The sequence below is a fragment of the Buteo buteo genome, chromosome 9 (genome assembly GCF_964188355.1).
Source record: "Buteo buteo chromosome 9, bButBut1.hap1.1, whole genome shotgun sequence".
Lineage (NCBI taxonomy): Eukaryota > Metazoa > Chordata > Aves > Accipitriformes > Accipitridae > Buteo > Buteo buteo.
In genome coordinates, this window is record NC_134179.1 from 31,601,838 (window position 1) to 31,628,405 (window position 26,568).

Here is a 26,568-nt window from a genome sequence, read left to right on the forward strand (position 1 = left end):
CTCGAACCGAAAGCAGCCGAACCCCTTCGTCCGTTTCCGCCGGCGGAGCCCCGATAACTTCCGACCGCGCCCGAAGTCCGCGCCGAGGCTCTTCGGCGCCTGCCGGAAGGGCGTTCGGGCGTCTCCGGCCCGGGCAGGGCTGGCGAAGGAGGGGCACGCGAGCTGCCGCCCCAGCCGGCCATGCGGCTGCTCTCGCGCGCTCTCCGCGCGGCGCGAGGCTGCCGGGCCGCCGCGCCGCCCCCTCGGAGCCTCCGAGCAGCGCCGGTGGGGGGCGGCGCGGCGGGGACGCGCCCGCTGCAGCCGCGCCGCGGACTGAGCGCCCGGCCCGGCTTAGACGAGCTGTTCGCCGCCCCCTCCGTGCGCCGCCTGCTGGAGGCGCGAGCGCAGAGCGGGGGCGAGGCGGCGCCGGCGCTGGCGGCGCGGGTCCAGCGGCTGCGCGAGAAGGAGCGGGAGCTGCGCGACACGCGGGAGCTGGCGCGGCAAGGTGCGGGGCGGGGCGCGGCGGGGGCGGGCCGCCGCGGCGCCTCCCGGCGCGCTGGGAGGGGAGGGGGCGGGGCTGCCTGATTTGCATATGCCGGCGCCATTGGGGGAGCGCCCCAAGGGGGCGGGCGGGGGCGGGAGGCGCGGCACGTGCCGAGGGCGGGGGCGCGCCCCGGTGGCGGGAGAGCGGTGGCACGCGGGGAGGGTCCGCGGGGTGTCAGCTGGGGAGGGCCGGGGCGGAGGTCAGGGTACACGTGAGTGGGGGCGGGGCGGGGCCGGGCGGGAAAGGCTCGTCCTCGGGCCTGGGGGCTGAGAGTAGGAGCCGTGGTACTGGAAGGAACAGGGGCACGGTGGTATCTGTTTCATATAAAATAAAGGTAATCAATCAGGGATAGAAGGCTTTTGATTCTGGGTTTGGTGGCTTTTTTTCTTACTGTCAAGACAGACCGGGCTACCTGCCTGCATCCGCTTCAGTAGTCATGGAGTCATGGAATGGTTTGGGTTGGAAGGCGCCTTAAATATCGCCTGCTTCCAACCCCCCTGCCATGGGCAGGGACACCTTCCCCTAGACCAGGTTGCTCAAAGCCCCATCCAGCCTGGCCCTGAACACTGCCAGGGAGGGGGCATCCACAGCCTCTCTGGGCAGCCTGTTCCACCACCTCACCACCCTCACAGTGAAGCACTCCTTCCTTACACCTAATCTAAATCTACACTCTTTCAGTTTAAAGCCATCGCCCCTTGTCTTATCGCTACACGCCCTTGTAAAAAGTCCCTCCCCATCTTTCCTGCAGGCCCCCTTTGGGTACTGGAAGGCTGCTGTAAGGTCTCCCCGGAGCCTTCTCTTCTCCAGGCTGAACAACCCCAACTCTCTCAGCCTGTCAAGTCATAGACCTTAGCATCTGTTTGTGCAGCATCCACGCTGTGATTTAACTTTGGATTGTGTTAGTACCTGCACACTTTTAGTCTTGCCAAATAGGGAATGTTTTTTACCCTGAATCAAACTTCATTCTGATAGCAGTTAGAAACCAAAATGCAGAAAATGAGTGCTTTAAGATCAGTAAACATTCACTAGATCATGAAATGTTTCCTAGATTGTTTAATACTTACTACTTTGCTAAATACTGGTAATTAAAAGTGTTAACTATAGTTAGTTATTCTGACTAATGGAGGTAGCAAACACTGTCTAAAAGCAAATGGTCTTTTTTTTTTTCTATTCATTCTCTCCCACTTCAGATTGAAAAAGGAGCAATGGTTCCTTTGAACAACCTAATCATTGATCCAAATTAATCAATTGAAATGGAATGGAAGATTTTTTTCTCCTCTCAGAACCTGCTGAAGAAGCCAGTGTCATCAAAACTAGGCTTAGAACTTAAGCAAAGTGAAGTGATCAGAAGGCCTTAGTCAGTAACTTTGAGCACTTCTGTAGTTCATCCTTAAAAATATTTGTATATATTATTTTAAACTGATTTTAGAGTCTATAATACATTTGCATCTTAAAGTACAGAACTGCTATTAATTGTTAGATTATTTCTTAATTGCATCATCAATAGCTGGTTTGACTCTAATAGATTTGTAATTCCTTAATTCTTATCCTTCCTTCTGTTGGTCTTAATGACTAGCCCCCAGTCAGTCAGTAGTTATTGTACAGAAATGTAGATAGTTGCAGATGATCAATTTACATGTGTCAAGAGTTACAGTTAGTCAGGTAGTCAACCGTGCATACTCTTAGCCAGCTGTAGGTAAAGCATGCTTGTTGTTTAAACCAAGTTACGCATGATTATCTTCTTTAATTTCCTTCTTACAGAAGTGATTGGAGGGGGGTTTAAGTTACCAATATTAAACCTAAATTGTAAAGTCAAAAAGTTGAATTTAATATTGTGCTAGTGACTAAATGCAGTTACAGTGCTGAAAAGGTGTGGCTTTATTGTAAGAGTGCACCTCCCATCTTAGCTGAACACATTTAAAAGCTTGCTGTACACAGAAAAAAAAGAAAAATCTTAGCATCTTTCTTTTTCTTCTCTTGCTGCTGACTGTACAGTTATGTGTCTCAATGCCTGCCCCAGTTCCCTTTTTCATCGTGTGTACCATTTGCTCCTTTTTGGGGTAATATTTTTTTCTTCTGGGCAAGTGAGCTGAATCGGTGCAGATTAGAGGCACTTTTTTGGGTGTGTGTGAAGTTTGATATTGACCAGAAAAAAAAGAAACATTTTAACATATCAAAACTGTAGTACAGAAAAACAGGTCTTGATTGTAAAGCATTAGTGTTGATCAGTCAAGTATCTTTGTTTTTAGTGATGTGTTAGAAGTTTCGCAGCTGTTCTGGAATAAATTGGCAGAGGTAAAATACTTGAAATTATTGCTACCATCTTCAAATTTTGCATACAATGATAGGGGTAGTAGTCCTTTTAATGAAGAGTGTTGGTTGCGGGGCTGCTGTGCTCTTTAAATCCTTGATGTTCCCGTGACATTGAAATAAAGAAAGTAATTTCTTACAATCACGGAATGGCTGAGGTGGGAAGGGACCTCTGGAGATGGTCCAGTCCAGCCCCCTGCTCAGGCAGGGTCACCCACAGCAGGTCGCTCAGGGATGTGTCCAGTTGGGGTTTGAGTATCTTCAAGGATGGAGACTCCACAACCTCTCTGGGCAACCTGTGCCACTGTCAAACCACCAACACTGCAACTGTTGTTTTTTTGGTTGGGTTGGGGTTTTTTTACATTTAAGTGGAACTTGCTGCATTTCAGATTTTCCTCTATCTCATACCTGAACAATATCAGAAAACACTCAGTATGTACTGTGAATCTTTGTTACAGATCATACTATTAATCTCATTTTCTGACAGGTTTAGTGTGTTGGGGGGGAGGGGTTGTGTGGTAGGCTTTTTTTTTTTTTTGTAAAGTTCTTCACATGGTTATTTTTCAGAAGGTTTTCTGAGAGTGGCACTGATATAAGTCTGAGGATTAACCATACTCAAATATTCCAGATGAGAGTGAAGATTTCCAGAAGCTTGCAGAAAGGGAAATCGCCTCCTGTGAAGAAGAGATAGCTGAACTGAAACACCAGGTTAGATCCCCTTTAAAAGCCTCTATTTCCTTGCCATTTTTAAATTAACAAAGCCAGATTGTCTTCTCATCAAAATAAGGTGTATACGATAAACTCTTCTCCTCCTCCCCTCCCTGGCAGTTATATTCCTCAACTAGCGTCTGTTATCTAAGGAAAATGAAAAATGCAGATGATAGAGAGACAGCCTGTAAGTGCGTGTCTACTTGTATCTGAAATTGTTTGAATCAATACATCTTTGTCTTGTCTGGGTATACCTTTATGGAAGTCCATTTTTTTATCTGTTAGAAACATTAAACTTGTATAGTATCACACACATTAGTGGTGTTGAAAAAGATAGTTTAATACTATGTAACTACTTTAAACTGTTACCTTATATAGGTTCTACATAGTATCTATGTTATTTAACATAATGATCTTTACATAAACAAACTGTTACATATTCTTAATGTTACTGGTGAAGTAGAAGCTGATATTGTCACATTCTTTATTCTTTCAACAACAATACAACAGTTACTTTACAAATATTTTTGTAAATACTTAGCTTTTGCCAAAAGAAGTCTGTGCAAAGAAACATCACCTAATGCTAGTGAAGGAAGATGATGGAAAAGCATTTGCAAATCATCCAGAGTTTTGATCCAGCCTGCACAACTGTGATAGTTTCTTGGTTCTAGTGTATCTTTCTTCTACAGACCAATATAAGGCTGGCTCTCCCTTTTTAAATAAATAAATGAGTAATACAGCTGAGTTGTTGTTGAAGGACTGTCCTCCTGAACACCCATACCTTCTTAGCTCTGCAGTTGAGACTGGGTTAAAAGGGAATCTGATGGGAAAGGAGATGCTCAGTTGTCTTGCAAGAACTGGCGTATATCCTGTGGTGGCCAAACATCGCAGTGCTCCCGATGGGTGAAAACTTCCGTGAAGTTTCGTAGGTCTTGAGAGAGAGACCTGTGTGGCTCCTGCGGCTGTGAACAGACACGAGGAGCCTTCCTGCAGCGCGGCATCCCCCCCACCTCTTCTGGCTGCTGCTGCTTCACTGCAAGAGGCATGAGAAGCCTGTCCTCTGGGAAGCCGAGGGGTTAGTGCAGGAGAACGCAGCCTAAATCGATTACAGGCTTGTCTGGCATTTTATACTATCTCAGTTGTGGAGAAGAGTGTCAGAGGGAAGTCTTAGCTGGGTGTTTTTGTATTCGCAGATAGTGTTGCTTTTGATTCCTCCGGAAGAAACAGACAAGAGTGATCTTGTTATGGAAGTAACTGCTGGAGTTGGAGGGCAGGAAGCCATGCTGTTCACCTCGGAAATATTTGATATGTATCAACGATATGCTGCCTATAAAAAGTGGAAATTTGAAATATTAGAATACTTTCCCAGTGAAATAGGTCAGTAATGAAAATACTTAATCTTCGTAACTTTTTAATTTAAGTCGAAATACTATTTGAATTTCCTGACTACAGGAAGCTAATTTGCACTAACTTAATTTTAGAAGCAGAGAATTGTTTGAATGCCTGAGTACAATTTTCCTCAGCTTCTGTATTTGAGAATGAAATTCCACTTCAGAAGTACTATTAAAATACTAAAGTGCTACAAGATAAAACTTGTCTTTCGGTAGTTTCAAAAAGTAGAAATGAAACTAAGGACTTGGCAGAACAAAATTCAGAAAATGATGCAGATATGTTGGTTTAGTTTTATTTTTTTATAAATACATACTACATATACTTTTTATTTGGATATGCTGTTCTACTTAAGTTATGCTGTTCTACTGAAGGCTGGGACTGGAGTCCTCCATCCATGCTCCTGTAACTCACCTGACATCAGCCCCAGTACTTACAGTACCCTGTGTGAGCTGGTGCAACTTGTTAACCTGAAAGAGAGCTAACTCAGCAAAAAAAAACCTTGATCAGTTTTTACTTGGTTATCTAGCTGAGTCTTTGCGGAAAGGTATTAGCACTGGTGCTGAGGTGGTGGTGGTGGCACAGGAAAGAAAGGAAGGAGACCTGGGCTTCCTGTGGCAGGAAGCTATTGCATTGACTTGGCTCCCTATGAAACTGTACCCTGAGCATCCTAGTCAGTGTTTAATTTGAAAAAGTTGGCTATTGAGTTTATTTTTCTTGTGTTTTCTGCAGCCAGGGCTCCAGTGCAATACTTTTGCAGTCTGCAAAACCCGCAGTCTGAAATAGTGGAGACAATCCTGCAATAATTTAACATTATTGAAAGAATAATAGTTCTTTTCATATTAGTCTTGTGTGAAAATGAATGCTTTGGTTTTTTTACCAAGGCCTCTACTGACAGAACAAGGAGCAACAATTTTAGACTGTATGAGAGTAGATTTAGATTAGATATAAGGAAGAAGTTTTTTACAATGTAGGTGGTGAGGCACTGGAACAGGTTGCCCAGAGAAGCTGTGAATGCCCCATCATTGGAAGTGTTGAAAAACAGGCTGGATGGGGCTTTGAGCAACCTGATCTAGTGAAAAATGTCCTTGCCCATGGCAGGGGCTTTGGATTAGATGATTTTTAAAGGTCCCTTCCAACCCAAACCATTCTATGTTTCTATGTTACTTAGTTACTTAATGTTTCTAGTGTTTATAGATAAATTTGGTGGCAGGTTTATTATTATGGAACCCTTGGCAGAGGGATCAGTATAATTAAAATTATTCTTGAGGTTTAATCTAAAACATCTTGAATTTATCTGAAATAATGTCATCAGAGGATTTACATAAGGAAGTGGGATGTTTGGATACAGCTCATCTGTAACAGCTAGTGTATGAGCAAAGTGGGGGAATTGTTGAGACTTTGAGAGGAAAGATAAGAGATCTAATTATTTATGAAAGTCTTCAACTAAAATTTCATAGGTAATCAGTTTAACAACTTGATGCCAGTAAAAGGAGATGTTTCTCCTTTCTCCCCTCTTCCTTGCTCTGTCTGTCTGAGCAGTCCTACCTTTTTACTTTTTTTTTTCTTGTCTGTTTTGATGTCCTTTCACTTAAACTGGCAAAGACTGCTTTTTATGACTGGGATAGTTTTTTGCCTAGTTAATGTGTTAAGTCAGTTCACGTGAACCTTAGAGCTCCCATAAGAGAAGCAGCAATGTGGGGCTGAATGCAAGGAGGTGGAAGAACTGGATCTTCTGGTGATGGTGAGCTGTGAAGTTGGTTCACTGCATCTCATGGAACTGGGGATGGGTAGGTTTACACAACAAACTGAGGCAGTGGCACATGTTAGTTAACTTAAGCTAAACCTAGTTAGTGTGTAAAGTTGTTTCACAAAGATCAGGCTGCTGTCTCTGTGTTACTGCTGATTTCTTTGCATTGGCGCTTGTGATTATGTGTCTTTGCAGAGTCTCATCACCAAGTCAATCCAAATGAAAAATAGCACAACCCCCCCAGCCGATTAGTTTTCAGGTAATCCAGCACCAGAGAAGAGGAGAAATGCTCATGGGGGTGGTGGGGGCAGAAGTGTGGGGCTACTGGTGGTGGCAGTGAGAAAACCAGGACCTCCTTCCAGCAGCAACAGGTTCAGTCAACTTAAGCCGACTGTGAAACTGCAATCCAAAACATGCCCAACCAGTGGCAGGGATTTCGGGTTTTGACTGGCAGACTGTTAGACAGGTTTCTCAGCAGGCTAGATTTGCTAAGTCTGTGTTAACAGATCTGCAGGCTTACTGTTATCCATGGCTTTGTGAGTAAAGCTAGCATGTTTTGCTTGCTTACATATTGCTGTGGAGGTAATGTATATATCATAGGGCGTATGGATCAGTAGATGGACACTTGTGCAGCTTACTGCTTCTAGCTCAGATTGGTTGTGAAACTTTACCTGTATTCATACTTTCATTGGTGTTTTTTTTTTTCTTTTTTTAGTGAAACTTTGAAGAAGAAATGAGAAAAGCTAGGATGTTAGGGTATGCAGTCTGTCAGAAAAACTCTAATATTTTTTCAGTCAACACTTAATGTAATTGCAGAGAGATTTTTATCAAACTTTGAGAAATGTGAAGCATCTTCTAATACTTCTTCTGTTTACTTATGCCATATTTTGGACTTAATGATATTTTCAAGTATCTTGAACCCTTTCTGTTTCAACCATGTAGAAATTCACAAAAAATAAATATCCACAACTCTCCTAATTGAGCTTCTTATGTCAGTGAGCTACTTTCCCCTTCTAATGAGGGTCTTTCTGTGCCCTAAGACCCTTCTTGCATAAGTACAGTTTTTGATTTACTGTTACATATTGAGAGATTAAAAGCCAGTTCAAAAATTGGACTCCATGGAAGAAATAGTTGGACATCACAAACTGGGAACTTGAAAATCTAGGTACAGGCTTGATTTGTTGTCAGTATTCACACTTCAAAAAAGGGAAGACCATGTCTTCACCTTTTAGATATGCAGATATAATTTAACTTACTATGGATTTCACTTACACTTCTGGGTTCTTAGAATCTTTAATAGAATTTGATTTTAAAGTATTGTATCTGTAAAATGTTTGAATAACTTTAGAGTTCTTAGCAGGTGACTTATTTCAAGTTGATGAACATGAACTCAGGTTTTCACAGTATGAGAATCTTTTTCTAGAGTGGCTGCTGTTGATTCAATTAATAAATATTTTTTAATTTAATCACACCTGAATTCAGTATTGTCTATTATCTAGATTTCTCACTATTAATAAACTTTTTTCTATGATCAAGAAATAATTTGTCAAGTAAACAGTTTGCACAGTTCAAATGAAGGTAGGGACAAGAAGAAGCTTCATGCTACAGTGCAGCTTGTTGCTGAAAGGGGAAAGTGATGTTTATCCCCATTCATCACTAGGCAAACACTTTGCCAGGAGCTGAGCCAGTTCAGCCATCAAAGCTGACAGTAATCTATTAACTTTTTTTTTTTTTAAGTAAATTGAATAAACATGATCTAAGTTAGATGGGTGTAAAGAGAATGGGGGAAGGGTCTGGGTCTTCTTTATTTCATATACTAGGAGGAGAGGAGAGTTGCCCTTCCCATTGAGGCAAGACTTAGATGGGGTAAACTCCAGCAGTCACATACTTTACCTTCAGAGTACAATTTCACAGTCAGCTTAAACAAGGGCTGTCCCACCTTCCAGCCAGCTGCTAGCCGTATGTTCTTTCTCTCTCTCAGCTCTAGCAGTTTTGAGGCCACAGTGCTAATTGGATCAATCCACTCATTTGGCTTAAAAGCTCTCTGTTGTTGGATAGTTTTAAGTCAGGTCTGACTCAACTTGCAGTCCTGTGATTGGAAGAGAAAGGGAGTTGTGCTTGACTGCCCTTTTGGTGAAAGCTCAGTCCTTGGACAAAGAGCCCACACCCTCAGAGGCATTCTCTTTAATGCCTTAAATCGGAAATTGAAGTAATACTTTAACCTAGTATATATCTAGCTGTATTTTCTCTTTGAAACTGCTAGTGTTTAAATGGATATATATTTATTTAAACTCTTTTTGTCTTGCTGAGGGCTTGCCTGTGCACTGAAATGAATGTTTAGGAAGGTAGGATGTAAATTTAAAGAAAAATAAAGGCAGCCCTAGCCTATGTAAACCTCTTGCAGTGTATTTTCTGATCCTACTTGCGTGCCCGCATATTATCAAAACTGAGGAGCTAGAAATAAATTGGAAGGTAGGGGCACTGTAGATGGCACTGCCACTGAAAGGCATGTTTGATCCCTCAGGTTCAAAGTGTCTGGGCCGTGCTGGGTAAGAATGGAGTTAAGGATGCTTGCTGGTGACACTAGGCTGTTGCATCCCATCCACACTCCATTTTTATGGACTGTATGAGCAAAAGCAAGTCCTATATTAAAATGTCAAACTCCCTCATTTCAGAGAGCCCCAGAATTTGGCTGAAATCTTAATATGAGCATGTGTGAACAAGGTGAATGTTAAACAAAGCTGCAGTTAAGAATTGGTTTTGGTCCACTCTTAACTGACTTTATTGACCTACCCCAAGGGACGCCACTGTGCAAAAATAGCACGTTCAAGATTTAGCACGCACGTTAAAGCACAGACCCGCATGTCATTGTTTATCCACTGCCTCTCACCCTGTAGTGGCAGGCAGACACACAGATACGGGACTTTTAGTCTGGGTATAAGATGCCACATAAAAAATGAGTGCAGAGTCATACCCTTGTTCCATGCACATAATTCTTCAGGGTAGAGAGGGACATTTTAATTGAAAGGGGCAAGCATACAGTTAGTAAGAGCTAACTATATTAGACAGGCCTACAACGTGTCTGCCAGGGTAAAGGGTTTGTTGAAATTTCATTGGATTTGGCTGCATTTCATATTAAACCTATGTTGGTAATAGTTGATTTGAAGCAGTATGACCTAAATACCTGTCTTTTGAACCAGTTTCTTGGTCATCTCGTGCTAAGCACTGTGGTGCCACAGGCACGCTGTTATCACTACAAACTTAAACTCTCCTGAACGTGTCACAGATGTGACTGCAGCTTAAATAGACAGACTGTACCTGCGGTACATATATTAATGCCAGGAGAAGTGAGGGAGAAAAGACAGAACATTAGCTTTTGCAATGAACTGCTTATCACATAATTAATACTTGTCAGTAGGGCCGTAGCCTTGTGGTCATTCACATTATTTTTACTCCTGACATTGCCTGGCTTCTTCCTCATGTGCAGAAGTTGCTTATGATTTTTTTTAGCACTTGCTTTTATATGTAAAAGAGTAAGTAAGTTTTATTACTCAACTACATTAATTATTTCAGGTTATATAAGATTCTTTTAGAGTAAAGAAGAAATCTTTTGTTCATTTGAATAGCATTTGCGTAGCAGTAGAAAGATTTCACACTACCTGTTAGAATGAAACTTACTGATCTAAACTGAAGTTTTTGACAGATATTCTTATTTGTTAAACTGCATATTTTATGGTCAGATTTATTGTAAACATGATGGATTTATCCTACAGAATTGGATAGTAGATAATGGCTATAAATTAAATCAGTGAAGCACTAGGTATGTTGAACAGTGCCTTTGAATGAAAGTGGTACAGATTTGTACAAGTAGGAGAAAAATTTTAAAAGTCAGAAGGACAAAAATGAGATGAAAGAGAAAGGAAGAGGCAGTTTAGGCTATTTTCCACAAACGTGACTGTAAAAGGAATTATGTTTTGCTAAAGTTCTGAGGGAATCTTAAATTTCTGTAGAATAAAAACATTTGTAAACCTTCTCCGTGGAGGTGAAAAACCTGGCCTATGTTCTGACTGATGATATTTTCCTGCTCTGCAGGGCATTTTCAGATTCTACTTTGTCTTCATTTTCCTTTTTTAAAAAGGTGCTATCTTGTCCCTATAGTTTATTTCCTTGGTCTAGAGACAGCCCAAAACAGTATTTCTGAGAAGTATGTGCCGCCTCTTTTTGTTGGCTGTGGTTTCATGTTGCAAGACTTCAAAGTCAATAATCTTTCAAGGCTGCCTATCTCCTCTCTAATCATTCCCTTGGCACACCATCCACTGTGCTGAAAATGGGATCTGGGAACTGAGCTGGATTAAAAGCCAAAATGGGTGAAAAATTACATTCATTTATAGTGCCATCACTTCTCTGATCCTACAAACAGTTATACTGACACGACTGAAGGGTTTTCACACTAGCAAACAGGGAAGAGCAAGAATGCCATAAACTAGTATTGCAACAAACTCTTTCTGTCACGAAACCATGATTGCGTTGGGCTTTACTTCCAAGTCCCAAGCTGTTCAATGCTAGTTTTTAGTACATTGCTGTCGAGTGTTTTGCTGGATATATTGGTAAGAGGGGCAGGATTTGGAGTTCTGCTTGCTCCAAGGGAGCAAAAGATTAAAATGAAATGAAAGAGCAAAGATGATACACAAGTAGGATGCATAGAGGAGAATGGATAAAGAATATTAATAATACTCATCCTTTAGTTAAAGAGTTGGGGTTTTTCCCATTGAATGATAAAGTTCTGAACTGCCAATAAAAATATTCATGCAGTTTCTGAAGGTGGCTTTCAAAATTTGATCTTTTTGTAAACTTACTACTGATGTTAGAGTTCTGCTGTGGTTTATGATTGTGTGTGTATGTACATGTATGTACATGGTTCATGGACAATCTTTTAATGTATATTAAAAAAATTAAATTGGACTCTATAAAAAAGAATTTGACAGTCCTTTACTTGAGATAGTGTGTAAGTGTATGTCTGGCTTTGTTTTTAAGAGTTTTCTTGCATTTTCAGTATAATTCTGCCTAAGTATTTAAATAGTAAATTCACAATTTTAAGAGACAAATGACAATGATGTCTAAATACAGTGTTTGAAATATAACAGCACAGTACCAACAGTTTTTCTTACAGCTTTAGAACTGTTTTTCTTCCATATTTAAGGTGGCCTAAGACATGCAGTTGCCAGTATAGCAGGTCTTGAGGCTTACAAGTACATGAAATTTGAAGGAGGAGTGCATCGTGTTCAGCGGGTGCCAAAGACAGAAAAACAAGGACGCATTCACACCAGCACAATGACTGTTGCAATATTACCCCAACCCACTGAGGTAATATTTGTCTTTTAGCATAACACACTTTACCATGAGCAACGTTTTTATGTGCCGTATTGCTGATACCCAAGTGTTTTCTGTCTCTCTTGTTCTCTCTTAATTATTTTTTTTAACCTTAGTTTTAAACTAAGTCATGTTTGTTTGTTTTGTTTGTTTATTTTTTATTTTTGTCCAGGGGGGTGAAGTAAAGAATTTCTGGATTTCCTCATAATCCTATCTCAAGAAAGTCACTGGCTGTCTACTTCACTGTAATTTGAAAATTCTCTGTGACTGTGTCTTGCCTGTTTTGTGTAAAACTTTACATTTGTTACAAAGTAACAAAAGACTGAATTAGCTTGCAGAGCTCATAGAGATTTGTTTTAGCACCTTCTCTTCCCCATTTTTGTCAGGTCCTCACTTTCCCCTTCCAAAGTATAGGTGATTATTCATTCTCACCATATTTGCTTGGTTAAAAACAACTGACTAAGAATTAAAGCTTTGTTTTGATCTTTGTTTCATGTTGACCTAGCAAATTGTCAAAGATGTTACTCCTTCATGTTCTCACCCCAAGTTGTCTCGCTCCTTCCTCCCAGAGACTATAGTTACATTCCAGAGCTAGCAAAAGGAATCTGTTCCATTTTATCTAAAAACCATCTGGTCAAGTTCAAATATTGGTTAACTCTGTTGGGAGGGGGTGCAGAGCTTTCAGAAGAGGGGGAAGATTAGTGCTGAGGGATGGTTATGCCTTAAGCTACTATTTGTCTGATTTCCTGGCTTCCATCATGTCGCATTCCATTCTGGCTACAGGATTTTTAATATGTTATAAGTGATGTGAGCTACCACTCATAAACTTTAAAAAGTTTGATCTTGCCTGAATGTGCTTTGTCAAATATGCATACTTGGTTTATTTTCTATCTGTCTGGAAAGAAACAACATAAATGTGTTCTTTTATTATTTTTTTTTTCCTGTCTCCCATGACAGATGAGGCTGCAAATTAATCCAAAAGATCTACGGATAGAAACAAAGCGAGCTAGTGGAGCTGGAGGCCAGCACGTCAATACCACAGACAGTGCTGTACGGATAATTCATATTCCAACAGGTGCTTCATTTTTTCGCTAGTACAAGTTCTACATCGCAAAACTGCTGTCAGAATTTCTTTTGAAACAATGATTTTATTGTCAATCCTGGACAACAGTAGAGTAGATTTTCGTATAGTTTTCATGTGTATTTATAGTACTCTAAATGCACCATCTTGTGCCCACTCCAATTTGTAATAGTGAAGACTACTGGCTTCACTGGGTAAGCTGTCCATTTTGCCATTACGCATGATGCTCCAAAAGTGTTGTGCTGTTTTTGTCTGGGCTAGAATTAATTTTATTAATAGTAGCTGGTATGGGGCTATGTTTTGGATTTGTGCTGAAAACAGTGTTGATAACACAGAGATGTTTTAGTTACTGTTGAACAGTGCTTACACAGAGCCAAGGCCTTTGCTGCTTCTTGACCCACCCTGCCAGTGAGCAGGCTGGGGGGGCACAAGGAATTGGGAGGGGACACAGCTGGGACAGCTGACCCCAACTGACCCAAGGGCTATCCCAGACCATATGATGTTGCGCTCTGCAATAAAAGCTGGGGGAAGAAGAAGAAGGAAGGGAGGGATGTTTGGAGTTATGGTGTCTGTCTTCCCAAGTACCCGTTACGCTTGATGGAGCCCTGCTGTCCTGGAGACGCCTGAACACCTGCCTGCCCATGGAAGTGGGGAATGAATTCCTTGGTTTGCTTTGCTTGCGTGTGTGGCTCTTGCTTTACCTGTTTTTAAACTGTCTTTACGTCAACCCTTGAGTTTTCTCACTTTTACCCTCCTGATTCTCTTCCTCATCCCACTGTGAGGGAGGTGAGTGAGCGGCTGCGTGGGGCTTGGTTGCCGGCCAGTGTTAAACCACGACAAGCATCCAGATCAGTTTCTGTGAAAAATTTATATTTAAACTTTCAAATAATGGAAAAGAAACTGAAAAGCAGAGTGGGTTAAAACGTGATGATTTGCTTTTTCTTGACTAGTCTCCAAAAGAGAGATTGCTCTATTTCCATATTAAAATGTTGCTTTTAATTGCAGAGTCTACTCAGGATGTCAGCTTCCATTTATCTGCTGGCTCCTTTCCCATAGTTTACAGACATAATTAGGAGGCCCATCCCCAGGGCTTATGTTAGGAAACGTAGGAGTGTTAAGATACACCCTCAAATGCTACCTGATTTTAGCTATCGTATCTTTTTTTTTTTTATTGCCATTCCTAAGCTTTTTACTTCCCTTGGAGCAATCTGCAACAGCTGCCTTGACTTTCATTGCTTTTTAACTTTTCCTCTTCTCTACCACAAACATTAGTCAGGCTTTACAGCCTCTGGGTAATCCCAAGTGCTCTTTATCTTCATGTATCCAGATTTTTGCCACCCATTTCTTCATATTTATTGAAGACATTAATCCATTCTGCATTTGTTGCATCACTTCAGTAAAGCAGAAAGTGACCAGTGGAGAGAATAGAATTCTGTTCAAGCTATGGTGATGAAAAGATACTCCAGGTTCAAAAAATTTTGGATTGCTGCGTGTTTGGAAAAAAAACCCTCAAACTAAAACCAGCAAATGATCTTAGTTTTTGCTAAAGGCAGTTATTACTGTTTGTTATAGAAATCTTAAAATGTATTGCAAATTTTTTTTGTGGTTATGCACTAGAGATGGTTCATAGGGGGTTTTATATCTCAACTTATCTCCTGACTTTTTCTTATTCCACCTTTCCCTTCTTCATTCCTCTTTATCTCCCTTCCTTTACAATTGTCCTGTTACTTCTATTTCTCTCATCCTGTTTTTGTAAACCTTCACTGCAGTCCAAAAAGTTGTTTGTAAACAAGCCTTTCATAAAGTAATACTAGGTACTCTTATAAAAGCATACTGTAATCTTACCAGAGTTACTTAAAATAAATCCCTATTCCTTTCTTAGGCTGTTGACTTCTCATCTTAAATTGAATTGTATGTTTTGGGGCGAGAAACCATACCTTTTTTTTTTAAGAAAATAGTGCCCACTTTTGTATACTCTGATTGTATTCTAGATACTCACTATCTTGTGTATTTTACTGCTCATTAAATCCTAAATTTCCTGGAACTGTGGCTGAAAATTACAGGTATTAAAAGTGTCTTCTGTAAGTCAGATCACATTACGTATCTTTTCTTTCACATTCTACTTGTTGTCCAGCATATCGAATTAAATTTCTTGTCTTATGTCTTAAAGCACCTGTACAACTCAGCCTGCACTTCTCTCCCCAAATTTATCATTAGACATTAATAAGCCTGCACTTTTACAATCCCAGTTCAAAATATGTATTGAAGAAAGAAACAGCTTATTGTAACATAATAAAAATCTTCTAGAAATTGCAAAACCCTTTTAGTATGTGTTACTGTTAAGTGTTAAATGTCATGATATTTTTGGCAGGCATCATGTCTGAATGTCAGCAAGAAAGATCTCAAATTAGAAACAAAGAGAAGGCTATGCAAATGCTATGTGCTAAACTATACAAGGCCAAACTGGAAGAAGAAACCAAAAAGAGAAACAGTGTTCGAAAAATTCAAGTAAGTTTCACTTAGTAAAGAGGTAACTCTGTACAAGCATATGTTCTTAGGGTAACTCCTGTGTTGAACTGCAAATAGTAAATGGAAGTATAGAGTAACAGGAGCCCAGGAAGGACTTATACGAGGCAAAAAAATCACATTCTATTTCAGCAATAAATGTTGCATATTAATAAAAATTTCAGTAGTAGGTAACTTCTAAAGATCTAGTGAAACAAACTGGATTACAGCATGAAGAACCAGAATAGTACTAGAAAAAGGTGCAGTAAAATTGTTCTTTTACATATTTGAGAACAATTATTGCAACTACTGAACTGGTCTAAGTAGTATGTAACTATAACAAATTTTGGATAATCATGGGAGGAAGAGAAAGCTTTTGCTTTAGATTCTTAATCAATATTTCATCCTTTATATAAAAAGATGATGATGATAAACTGATTCTTCTTGTTTGACAGATTGGGACTAAAGGAAGATCGGAGAAGATCAGAACATACAACTTTCCGCAGGACCGGATTACTGACCACAGGATCAGCAGATCAGTGCATCGTATTGAGTGTTTCATGCTAGGGGAAGAAATGCTAGATGACATGATACAAACTCTGAGAGAATATGCTGATTATGAATCTTTAATGGAAATTATTTCAGAAAATGAAAAAAAGAATCTATCCTGAACGTTGCTCTTTGTCAGCCCATTACAACAGATGTAGACATTTGTCTGCAAAGGAATTTCTTGGAGCACCACCTGGAAAATGCAACTGCTTTTCAGATCATGAAAGACACCACAACTTGTTTCCTCATGACTGATAAACAGTTTTCTTACTTGCCGAGTAAAAGACTTTGTTACCTTCATATGAGACATTATTGCTGCAGCAGTCCACTTAAAAAGTAAATTTGACTGGGCCAGGAGTAACTGCAGTTTTTAACTTTCTCCACTGAGAAGCTACTGATACTCCACTCTCGAAAGGTATGCATTAAAAAATGAGCTATTTCTAGTTCCATTTTTCATTTAAACAATAGTTTAAACATCAGTACAGTGTCAGACAGCTTACTTGAGAGAACAAAAAAATCATATTTTGTTTGAGTGATTGGAAGAAAGTGATAAATAAATGACCCCACTACTGATCTGCATATTTGTTAATCACAAGTGGCATGGGAGAGGGAGTCAAAATGTATCTCCTTCATGTTTTCATGGCCTTGTGGCCCTTATTAATAAACACAAAAAATTGTTTAGGAATATCCCTTGTTCAAAAAAAAAAAAAAAAAAAAGGCTGTGGAAGCCAAGTGACAAGCTATGTGAATTGTTTTCGAAGAGGATGTTTCTGTTCTTGAGTCAAAAGTGAAAAGAATCATTACAATATTGTTCGACTGATATTTCAGTCTCCATTTGGCTTCAATTCAGTTTCTCCTTTTTTTTAATTGACTCTCCAGTTTATTGGTTTCCTAAACGTTACATGGTATGGACGGCATCTTACTATTTTTGTCTAGTTATTTAATAGCATATTAAAACATTTGATCTGTGAAAGCAAAGTAAAACTTTTGCCTTTCTAATCTACTGATATATGTGCACATGTTTATATCTGTGGGCAAAGAAGACTTTTAATCTTTATTTTAGACTACATTTTACAATCCCAAATACATCTAGCAATACAAAAGCTGCGGTTTCCATGCCACGTTATCCCATCATGCATTGTACCTATGCATGTGTGTATACACACACAGAATGTATTTGAAATATAAATACCAGTAAATAAGAAATTGGAAACTAAGGAAAAATGTTACCCTGAATATAGGGGTGTTTACTTTCAGACTTCTAATTAAAATTAGTATAAGAAATTAGAATAGGAACAAAGTAAATTTGCTACAGATAGCTTATAGAAATGCATTATTTAAACATCCTATATAAAAAGTCAAATTATTATTATTATCAGTTTACTATCTTCTTTTTTTACCTTTGAGACTGCAGTTTGAGCCAATGCATAGACTCATTTAATACCTTTATCAGCTTTGTTTTCTGGGAAATATTGCATGGTAATTATGATTAAGTTCCAAGTATTTTAATTAAAGATGCATACATTAACTTCAGATGTAGGAGTGCCTGTGTGCATGAGGTGAGGCGTACATATTTCCTGTTGGTAAGTGTGAGACCTAGGTCTAGATTAACAGATTTACAACTCCCAGCTGGCACATAAGAAAGTAAAAATAAACATTGATGCATTTTGTGTGTAAAATAATTAGATACCAATTAGAGCAGAAACTAGGAGTGAAGTCTTGATTCCTGCCAGATCAGTACTGTGAACAGAAGAGCACAGAGCATTTGTGACAGCCGTCTTGACTTCACTTAAAGCCAGGCTATCTTAGACCAAGTGGAGGATGGAGTTTGCGATTCCTTCTCTCTAACTTCAGCTTCATGTTCCTCCAAACAAATAAGGGCCATCAGCCGGGTGTAAGCACTGGGCTCCTGCATGAAACCTGTATAAGCGTTCAGGTCTTTGTCACCCTAGACCTTCCCTGATGGTGCAACTGGTGGCCTGGCTAGCCAGATCCTGCCTGGCTCGCAGCCGCCCTGTTCCTGGCTGGCTTCTGAACAGGCACCAGCTCTGTTGTTACCTTGCAAGCAGCTAGCCTCTGGGCAGTGTGAGAACAGCCAGATATCTTGTGGTTCTGGCAGGAGGCTGGCAGAGGTATCCCAAAACTGGCATCTGACGGCATCGTATGGGGTGGACCTCACGATCCTGAGGGGTACCTCCTTGGCCTGTCATGGCAAGCTTTACTGCCTAAAGACTTGAAGTCCCTTTCTTGCTCCACGTTCATTTTAATGCAAGGTCTGTTGTCTCACTACAAACGCAACCTCCCTGAGCTGTGAGAAGACCGTGTTTTCAGCAGCGGCGGGATCCCCACGCTGGCATCCAGTCTGTTTAGCTCCCCGTAGCCCTCCTCCTCACTCTGCCGGCTATAATAACGTTGATCACGCTTAAATACAGTTGTTCCGCGGGGAGGCAGGCAGATGTAGGACCCACCGCCAGACTTAACCAAGTCCTTCCCCGGTAGAGGAGCTTTGCACACTTGGAGCGTGCCCTCGGAGCGTGCGAGGATGACGGGAAGATCCCGGGCGCGTCCATTTATAAAAGCAAAGGCAGGTGTAGTCGGGCGCCAGGCAGGGCCTAGAGCGGTGTCACGCCCCCGTGCTGCAGAAGTCGGTCGTTCGCTTAGGAAAGGGCCCCGAGACCCTTCGGGTGCCGGAGGAAGGGACGGCCGGGCCGGGCGGGAGGCGCGGGCGGCCCCGCCGCTGCCCGAGCAACTGTCTCCCGCGCTCCGCCCCCGGCCCGGCCCCGCCCCGCCCCGCCCCGCCCAGAGCGCGCGCGCGCGCCGCCTCTGCGCCACTCACCTCGCTCGTTGCCGGCCGAGGAGGGAAAACGCGAGCCGGGGCGGTTCCGCCCGCGGCTCCTCGGATTGGCCCCCGCCTTCTGCCCGCCTCCCTATTGGCCGCGTCGCCCCGCCGGCCGCCCCCGATTGGCCGGCGCCGTTTTGGATACCAAATTCAAAGTTTTTAAAAGTACCCGGCGAGGGCGGCCGCGCACTCACTGTCCGCGGCCGCGGCGGCGCAGCCCTGCAGGTGAGCGCGGGCGGGCGGCGGCGGGGCGGGGGGCTCTGTGGCAGGGCCGGGGCAGCGGGGCTCCGCGGCGAGGGCTCCGTGGCAGGGCCGGTTCGGGGCAGCGAGAGTCCGCGGTGAGGGCTCCGCGGCCGGGACGGTGGGGGGCTGCCGGCGTACGTGGTGGCGGGACCGGGGGTGCTGGCGGCGCTGCGAGGGGCGGCGGGCGGACCCGGGACGGGGTCCCGGGACCCGCCGCCCTTCCCCAGCCTCGCCCCGCGGCTATTCCGCCGGCGGGACGGGACGGCGGCGCATGGGCGGCCGCCGAGCGCCCGGTCCCGCCACCGAGCCGCGTGTGGGGCTGCCCCCTCTGCTCCGCCGCCTACTAGCGGGGCCGGGGCCGGTCCCCGGTCCCGGCCCCAGCCCCAGCCGGGGTGGGGAGCGCAGCTCCCGCCGGCGGGCAGCGGCGGGCGGGCAGGCGCCTGCTGTCTCCCGCCCGCCGGGCCACGCCGCCGGAGGGGGGCATCCCCCCGGCGCGGTCCTGCCCGCCCCGCCGCCATCGTTTTAGGGGGAATCCTCTGAGGCGGGGGAAAGCGGAGACCCCCCTACCCCCCGGAAAGCTCAGGGTGCCGTTCCCGCGGCCGCGGGGCTCGGCAGGGCCGGCAGCCGGTCTACCTGCCGCCCCCCCCCGGGCCATCTTGAGCGCTGGGCGGGAGCAGCCTGACAGCGCGGCGGGGGCCCGCGGCTGAGCCCGCTCCGCCGGGGGGGTCGGGGCAGGCCCTGGCGCCCCCAAACACGGGGAGGGGGGAAAGGGGGGCGGACGACGGCGACGTTTCCCAATTGCGCAGGGTTTCGGTCCGAAAGCTCTTCTGCTCGCTGGCGGCGCGCGAGCGAGGGGGGAAGGGGAGGAGGCTTAGCCAGGGCTTGCATCTCGCCCCCAACTCTCACTGTACAAAGCCATCGGCGTATCTGCTCCTTTCTTCCACCGCACGTAGGTAGGAAGAAAGGACTTTTTCTCTGAAACGTTCACGAAACGCGTTTTAATAATCCTTTTTTTCCAAAACTGCTGGAAGTGCATAAATCCCTTAAAATACCTGCTCAAATGGGGGAGCTTGTTTTTCCTGCGGATTGCAAAGCATGTTGGAAATCGTTTTCCCCTTAGATTTAACACGACAGAGATGGCTTCCTTCAGCCCTCGCCCATCCCCCCGCAATGGTTAATATCGATAGCACCACACTTCGGGGGGGGGAGGGGAAAGAAACAGGGCAAGAAAAACTCAAATTTCCCTACGGTAGCTATCGACTTCCCACCCTCTTAAAATCGCGCTTGTAAGTAACCTTTATTTCACTTTGACCATTGTGCGAGGGGTGCTGATTTCCATTGTAATTTACACATGTATGTGAGCGCTCAAGCTTTTCCTGTGCCACCCAGCCTCCTCCCCTTTTAAAAATGCCAGATACCTGGCGGCATCAGCAGCATTGCCTCTGGCCTTAGATGCAAACTTCAGGCTGCTCTGGCCTGGCTATACCCCTGGACGGTCTTGCTGTCATTCACGGACCCTCTGCCACTGGTGTCCCTTGCAGGGACCACTGGTGTCCTGAGCATATTGCTGTGTTTAGGGCAGGAAGCGGCGACATTGGTGTGCTTAAAAGTAATCTGTACTGGTGGAATGGTGACAAAGTCAGTCACCCAGTCAGTTTTCTCGCCCCAGTTGTATGCAGCATAAAGCTCTAATTTTGAGAAGACCTTACTTAGATTTAACGTGTGGCTGTTCAGATCCTTAGTTCCACTAGTTGTCTGTGGTTTGGACACTAAAGGGTGAGTTAGGTAAGCTTAAAATTCATAATGCAGAAAGGAGACATGATCGGTTCTTTATAAGGAAAAGAATTTGTGATATGTGTTGCAATACTGTCTTTGTTGTTTTTTCCAGGATACAAACAAAATAATGAAATCAAACCTTAACCGGTCTTTCAAAATGAAATGTGATTTTGACCGTACGTCTCTTCATGCTGGGTTTGCACCACTGAAATCTGCTGTGGAGAAGACAAGACTAGAAGAATCCTGCCCCTTGAATTATGAGGAAGGCTTTTGTAAAAGCTGTGCTGAAGAGCATCAGAAAATACTACTTAGTGACTCATACCATGCGGCCACTAGAAGTCTAGATCTTGAAGATGAAAGAAGACCTGTACATAACAAAGAAAACAAACAAGTAACTCAGAGACTTGAGGAAGGTATCTATGAAATGGAGGCACTGGAAAACAGTAAATTTTGTGAGGACAGTGGTTATTCCTCTATGTTAAGTAATCAATACACTGATGCCATAGAACATGAGGACAGTATACCTTTGGCTGGGAATCTCTGTGGCACACCAAAGCATTGTCTCATGAAGAGCCAAAACCAAGCACAGTTCTCAAAGAAGACTTTGTTGCCAGTAATCCATTATGAAGAAATGATTTGTTCAACTTTGAAAAAAAGTGGTAAAAGAAATCTCAAGTCTTGGGCTGCGCTAGACAGAATTGTTTTTAGGGGAAAGCTTGAACTTTGTAACCTGATTGGAAAGAAAATGGGATTAGATAGAATAGACATTCTTGCTGAACTCTTCCAAAAGAACCTGAAGCATATATTAGCCAACATTTTAAGGCATCTCGGTGAGATGGATTTAATAAAGTAAGTATATTGATCTCATTGTATTTCATTGGGAAAGTAAACAACCTAATCAGATAGCTTAAGAATGTCTTAGATATGGGGCTAAAAAGTTTTTCCCTTTCCTAGGAGGTAACTGATATGTTTGTATTGTCATTGCAGTTTTGCCAAAGTCAGCACAACATGGCAGAAGATTCTGCAGGAAGATAAATGGATTTTCCAAATGTATAGTAAAGCAGTGAAAAACGTTTCTGTAAGTTTCTGCATTTGTTATATATTTCAAGGCTAAACCAGCAGTGTCTTTCTGCTATTTCAGGATTCCTCTCAGCCTTGGGACGTTGCAGAAGAGCTTCTTAGGTTGAAAGCATTGTCACTGGAGTGTCTGAGTTTGTCCTGTTAGGATGCCCTGTCTCAAGGGTTGCTAGTCACTTCACTGCCTTTGGAGCCCAAGGAAGGCTGACTGAGAAGGTTACCCAAGGAGTGATGCAGATGTTCTTAAGAGCTTCCACATGTCCTGTGTTACAGAGGAAGGCAGGAAGGGGAGGGTCAGTTCCAGCACTGCCAGCTGGGCAAGCCCTAGAGGCTCTCAGCAGAGGCTTGCTTACTCCGGCGTCCCCACTGATCCAGAAGGGAGACACAGAGAGAAACCATTCAGCTGGGTGTGCAATTCGCGTTCTCTGCTTATACTTTATAGCAGCAGTCTCTGAAGTGCAACGTGCTGGCTACAGAAAACTGGAAAGCTTTTTGCACTGTAACCCATTCCTAGTGCCTCTTTGTCCTATGAAATAAAAAATACGAGATCCAACCACAGTAGCATTGCACTCTGCCAAGGCAGGACTCTTAAAACACTAAGTGTGTTTTTCTTCCTTGAGAGATGGAGCGGCAATGAAACAAGGCTTAGGATCTACCACAGAATAAGGTAGTCAACAAGTTGGAATTTTATGTAGTATTTTGCGGTGCTAGCCTCTTGAGATTAAACAGTTAGACGCCACTGAACATTCATCCCATAAAGTTTGATTTCCTCCCTGCCATTGTATGCTTTTTTTTTTAACCTGAACCTCAAACTTAGAAAATTGGTGGGAGGAATTTACTTCTCAAAGAAAACTACAAGCATCCCTCTTCACTGTAAAGAATTAGAAAAAAAAGCTTTGTGGTTTAAAACATCGCGGTGACTAGGTTACATACTCTGCCTAAATTATGTGTTAATAAGAAAGTAAGTTGCATTACAAAATAGGAGGTGGTTGCTTTTGATGGTCTGAACTAGGGGTCTGTTCTATGCATTTATAACAGTAGTGACTGAGAAAGCTAAGGTAAAATTAGTAGCGTACTACTTGGTATGAAGCTTTATTATTTGAAACCTTCTAGCCAGGAGGAAGGATCAAAAATAAGTTCTTAACTTCTATTAAACAAAAAGTCAGTATTGGATGAGTCTATTCTCAAATTTTCTTGTTTATCTTTTCATTAGAATGGCACTAAGGCATCAGAGCATGCTGCAACAAGGGAGTATGTTCTCTACCGAGCGGCTTTAGCTTCTATTCAGAAAGCAACTCCACCAACCAACTTGAACAAAAAAGGCACCAGATCCAAAGCATCCAAGAATCACAGCAGGCTCATGGAGTTTTCTGAGGTAACTGGTGATTTCCATTCATGTTTAATTTCTCACATGTTGTCTGGCACATGAACAGCTTGTAAAGCATATTTCTGAAAAGTAGTATCTCCAGTTTGATTTTGCTTATTGTGCCTATTTTAAGACAATGTCAGAAACTAAGTGGAGATGACTGATACACTCGGATGCTCTACATTCCCTCCCCCCCCCGGGTGTCTAGGTACCCTCAAAATGGCTTAGTGATTTTTTAAAATTTTTTTTTGCTTAAATTTTGGCTTGAATCAGACATGAAAAAGTTTAGTCATTTCATCTTAGTTTCCACAGGCTTATAATGAATCACATATTTTCCAGATAAGCAATCCCACAAAACCTGTCAATTTTGCTTCAACAATTTAAAAAATTTAAACAATTTTTTGAAAAGGAAAAAAAAAAAGCCAAAGACTTTAAGTAGTTCTTATTTCTTAAGAATTAAATAAATGAATATTTCTTCTGTTCATTCTATACTTCTTTTAACTACTTATTTGTAATGCATCAAACATTTGGAGTTGTCAACAACTGCCAACAGCCTAAGTTTCTCTTCACCTTCTTATTTTTCTTAAGCTTTTTTTTTTCCATGTATAGCTGCAGATCTACATTGCAAGTGTCTTATAAGACTTTAAGAAAAGTTTATTGAAAGTCATTGTTAATAAGCAACAGATTTTTCCTAAGTAGAAAAAGTTTTTATACTCAAGCTCAAAAGTCTTATTCTGCAAATTTGTGCAAGAAGAGAATAAGGTATAATTGCACTGGAAAGTACAGTCAAGCTGCTCTAATACTACTACTACATAGCATTAGGAATCTGAAAGTTCAACTGTACAGCGAAGTAGCAGTCTAAGAGTTTTTTCCTTGATAAACATATATGGATGTCTACACACACACATTTAGATTATAAAAACATTTTCTTTTCACAATTGAGTGATATAAGGTGTTATACAGGTCTATGATTTTCTAATGCTGAATGATTTTGAATGGTGGATCTGGTTTTGTGTCAAAAATGAATTCATCGGAGAGAAGTAGGAATTGCTTCCATCTGGTGTCTCAAGCTGAGCGCCCCACAGCTGAGATTTCTGGACACATTGCTCACTTTTCAAAAATGTTAATTATTTAAATGGAATTAAGTTTTATTTTCTTTTTTGAAATTAAAGTTAACTAAATCACCATCCTTGGATGAGGTTTGGAGGATTCAGGAGGGCTGTTTTTCTTACTGTTTTGCATTTAGTCTGTCCTTTAAATTTAAAATTTAAAGAATTTTAAATCGGTTACCTCTATTCCGGTCCAAAGTACCTGCAGTTATAGACTGATTATTCCTGTTCAATCTCCATCAGAATTTGATACAACCAGAATTAGGTTAAATTTGTAATTTTTCTCTCTAGAGTAGAAGAAGTTATATTATGTTTTGTGGCAATTAGATAACATCAGGGAATGTTTGGGCTGTGTGTTTACCCTCCACTCATGATTTTCTTTATACTCTTTCTCCAACAGGCTGCCAAGACCTTGAGAAACACTGAAAGCCTTAAAGTCTGCCATCGCTGTGGCTCACCTGCAAAGTATGACTCCTATCTACAAAGGGCAACGTGCAGTCGTGAAAGTTGTGGCTTTGACTTTTGCACAAAGTGCATGTGCGGGTACCACAGCTCCAGTGACTGTATGAGTGGCAAACCAGTGAAACCCAACTCTAAGCTAGGGCCGCTTCCTGGGACTAAGAAAAGCAAACAGAATCTACGGCGGTTGTGATCCATCCATCCCAATAGAGATTGTTAGATGTGCCAGCGAAAGTTTTTTTAGGGTATGAAGTTATCCTCAAAGAAAATCAAAGAAGAAAATGCTTTCTGCTATTCTGTATTTTAAAAGAGGTTAATTTTATTATTCCTCTGTACTATTTGGTCATGTTGAAATTCCTAGGGATCATCACAAATATCCAGTCAAAAATGTCTTACTAATCTATAAATTTAAAAGAAAATTCTGGATATGGATTCTAATAACATTTTAAATATTGTCCTGACAATTTGTCTATTGTCTTCCAGTCTTCAAAACACCCCACAATAATATTGAACAAAACAAAAAAGTTTTTGCGAGTAGCCTTCCATGTTTAATGCTAGCAATTCTTGAATGCCGGAAGGGAGAAGGGTAAACTGTTTTATTTAAATTTTTACTCTTGTTCAAATGTCTTTTAAAAGCATTTATAGTAAGAATGTCAGTGAGGTGAGTGAAATCCCTTTTAACACAAAATTATGAGGGACTCCAGATTTTATGATATTTTTTTCCCAAGGCTTTGCCTTAATTTTAAAATGTGAAAAATTTCTCTGATGCTTTACCTTATGTGGATCTTTAATTGTTGCTCTTCCTTCATTTCTTAATTCAGAAACTGCAGGTTTTCCTTGAACTGAGATGATACCCTTTCCAACTTAAAAAAAAAAAAAAAGTACGGTATCTTGGCTATACTGCTAAAAAATACTTTGCCTGTTTTTTCTAAATCATAAGATAAATTTTTAATATTTGTATATATTTGTAAATACTACTTTAAATATTATTCATTTTTGTCTTGTAAATGTGAAAATAAATTACTGTTCTCAGAAACTCGATTGGCAGACCTGGCCTTCTTATTTATCATCTGAAAAGATTACTTCTCATGCTCGTTTCTCAAGTTTTCTAGTATGTGCTTCTAAAAATGTTGATTTAACAAAGAGCAAATCTCCTGGTTTTCTGTAAAACGTACTGAATCCATTCTCATGGGGCGTTCCTGCAGCTTACCTGATGGCTCTTAGCAGTAATTGTTGATAGTTTCTGAACCAACACCTTCAATGGAAAATTTTCGATTGGCTGAATTTATGTTGCTGTTGCAGAACTAGCTCACTGTCAGTAAAGTCTTCCTGATTCCACAGCAAAGAAAGGCAAGCTTTCAAGGAAAGGACTGATAATTTTCTGGAAATGTCTGGCATTTGGCTGTATTTTTCCTGTTAATGAGCAAATAACAGACTGGGAAGGTAGCATTGTAGGTCCTGCTCCTTGAACTGGGACAGCAGTTATATACTGCATGGCAATTCTCCTTTTGTGA

General features: G+C 41.9%; 2 protein-coding genes across 3 annotated transcripts; both read left to right on the top strand.

The window, feature by feature from the left end:
- Nucleotides 1-17,718, top strand: MTRF1L (mitochondrial translation release factor 1 like). Its single transcript, XM_075035969.1, has 7 exons — nt 1-484; nt 3,462-3,541; nt 4,735-4,918; nt 11,881-12,044; nt 13,008-13,125; nt 15,503-15,639; nt 16,092-17,718. The coding sequence occupies exons 1-7, from the start codon at nt 181-183 to the stop codon at nt 16,305-16,307; spliced, it is 1,203 nt and encodes a 400-aa protein (XP_074892070.1). The 5' UTR covers nt 1-180; the 3' UTR covers nt 16,308-17,718.
- On the top strand, nt 16,470-26,085 carry FBXO5 (F-box protein 5). Of its 2 annotated transcripts, none has more exons than XM_075035967.1 (5): nt 16,470-16,600; nt 21,156-21,892; nt 22,031-22,121; nt 23,334-23,495; nt 24,996-26,085. In XM_075035967.1, exons 2-5 carry the CDS (start codon nt 21,171-21,173, stop codon nt 25,245-25,247), a joined length of 1,227 nt encoding a protein of 408 aa, XP_074892068.1. In that variant the 5' UTR covers nt 16,470-16,600; nt 21,156-21,170; the 3' UTR covers nt 25,248-26,085. The 2 variants fall into 2 exon arrangements, with proteins under 2 accessions (XP_074892068.1, XP_074892069.1); XM_075035968.1 differs by lacking the exon at nt 16,470-16,600 and adding an exon at nt 19,130-19,249.
- The last annotated feature ends 483 nt before the right edge of the window (nt 26,086-26,568 follow it).

Bases quoted from the DNA above. Each gene is read 5' to 3' on its own strand.
- MTRF1L (XM_075035969.1), top strand. From the start codon at position 181: ATGCGGCTGCTCTCGCGCGCTCTCCGCGCGGCGCGAGGCTGCCGGGCC. The intron at 485-3,461 runs GTGCGGGGCGGG...CAAATATTCCAG, and splicing joins GCGGGAGCTGGCGCGGCAAG to ATGAGAGTGAAGATTTCCAG. The intron at 12,045-13,007 runs GTAATATTTGTC...CTCCCATGACAG, and splicing joins TATTACCCCAACCCACTGAG to ATGAGGCTGCAAATTAATCC.
- FBXO5 (XM_075035967.1), top strand. From the start codon at position 21,171: ATGAAATCAAACCTTAACCGGTCTTTCAAAATGAAATGTGATTTTGAC. The intron at 21,893-22,030 runs GTAAGTATATTG...TTGTCATTGCAG, and splicing joins GGTGAGATGGATTTAATAAA to TTTTGCCAAAGTCAGCACAA. The intron at 22,122-23,333 runs GTAAGTTTCTGC...TCTTTTCATTAG, and splicing joins AAGCAGTGAAAAACGTTTCT to AATGGCACTAAGGCATCAGA.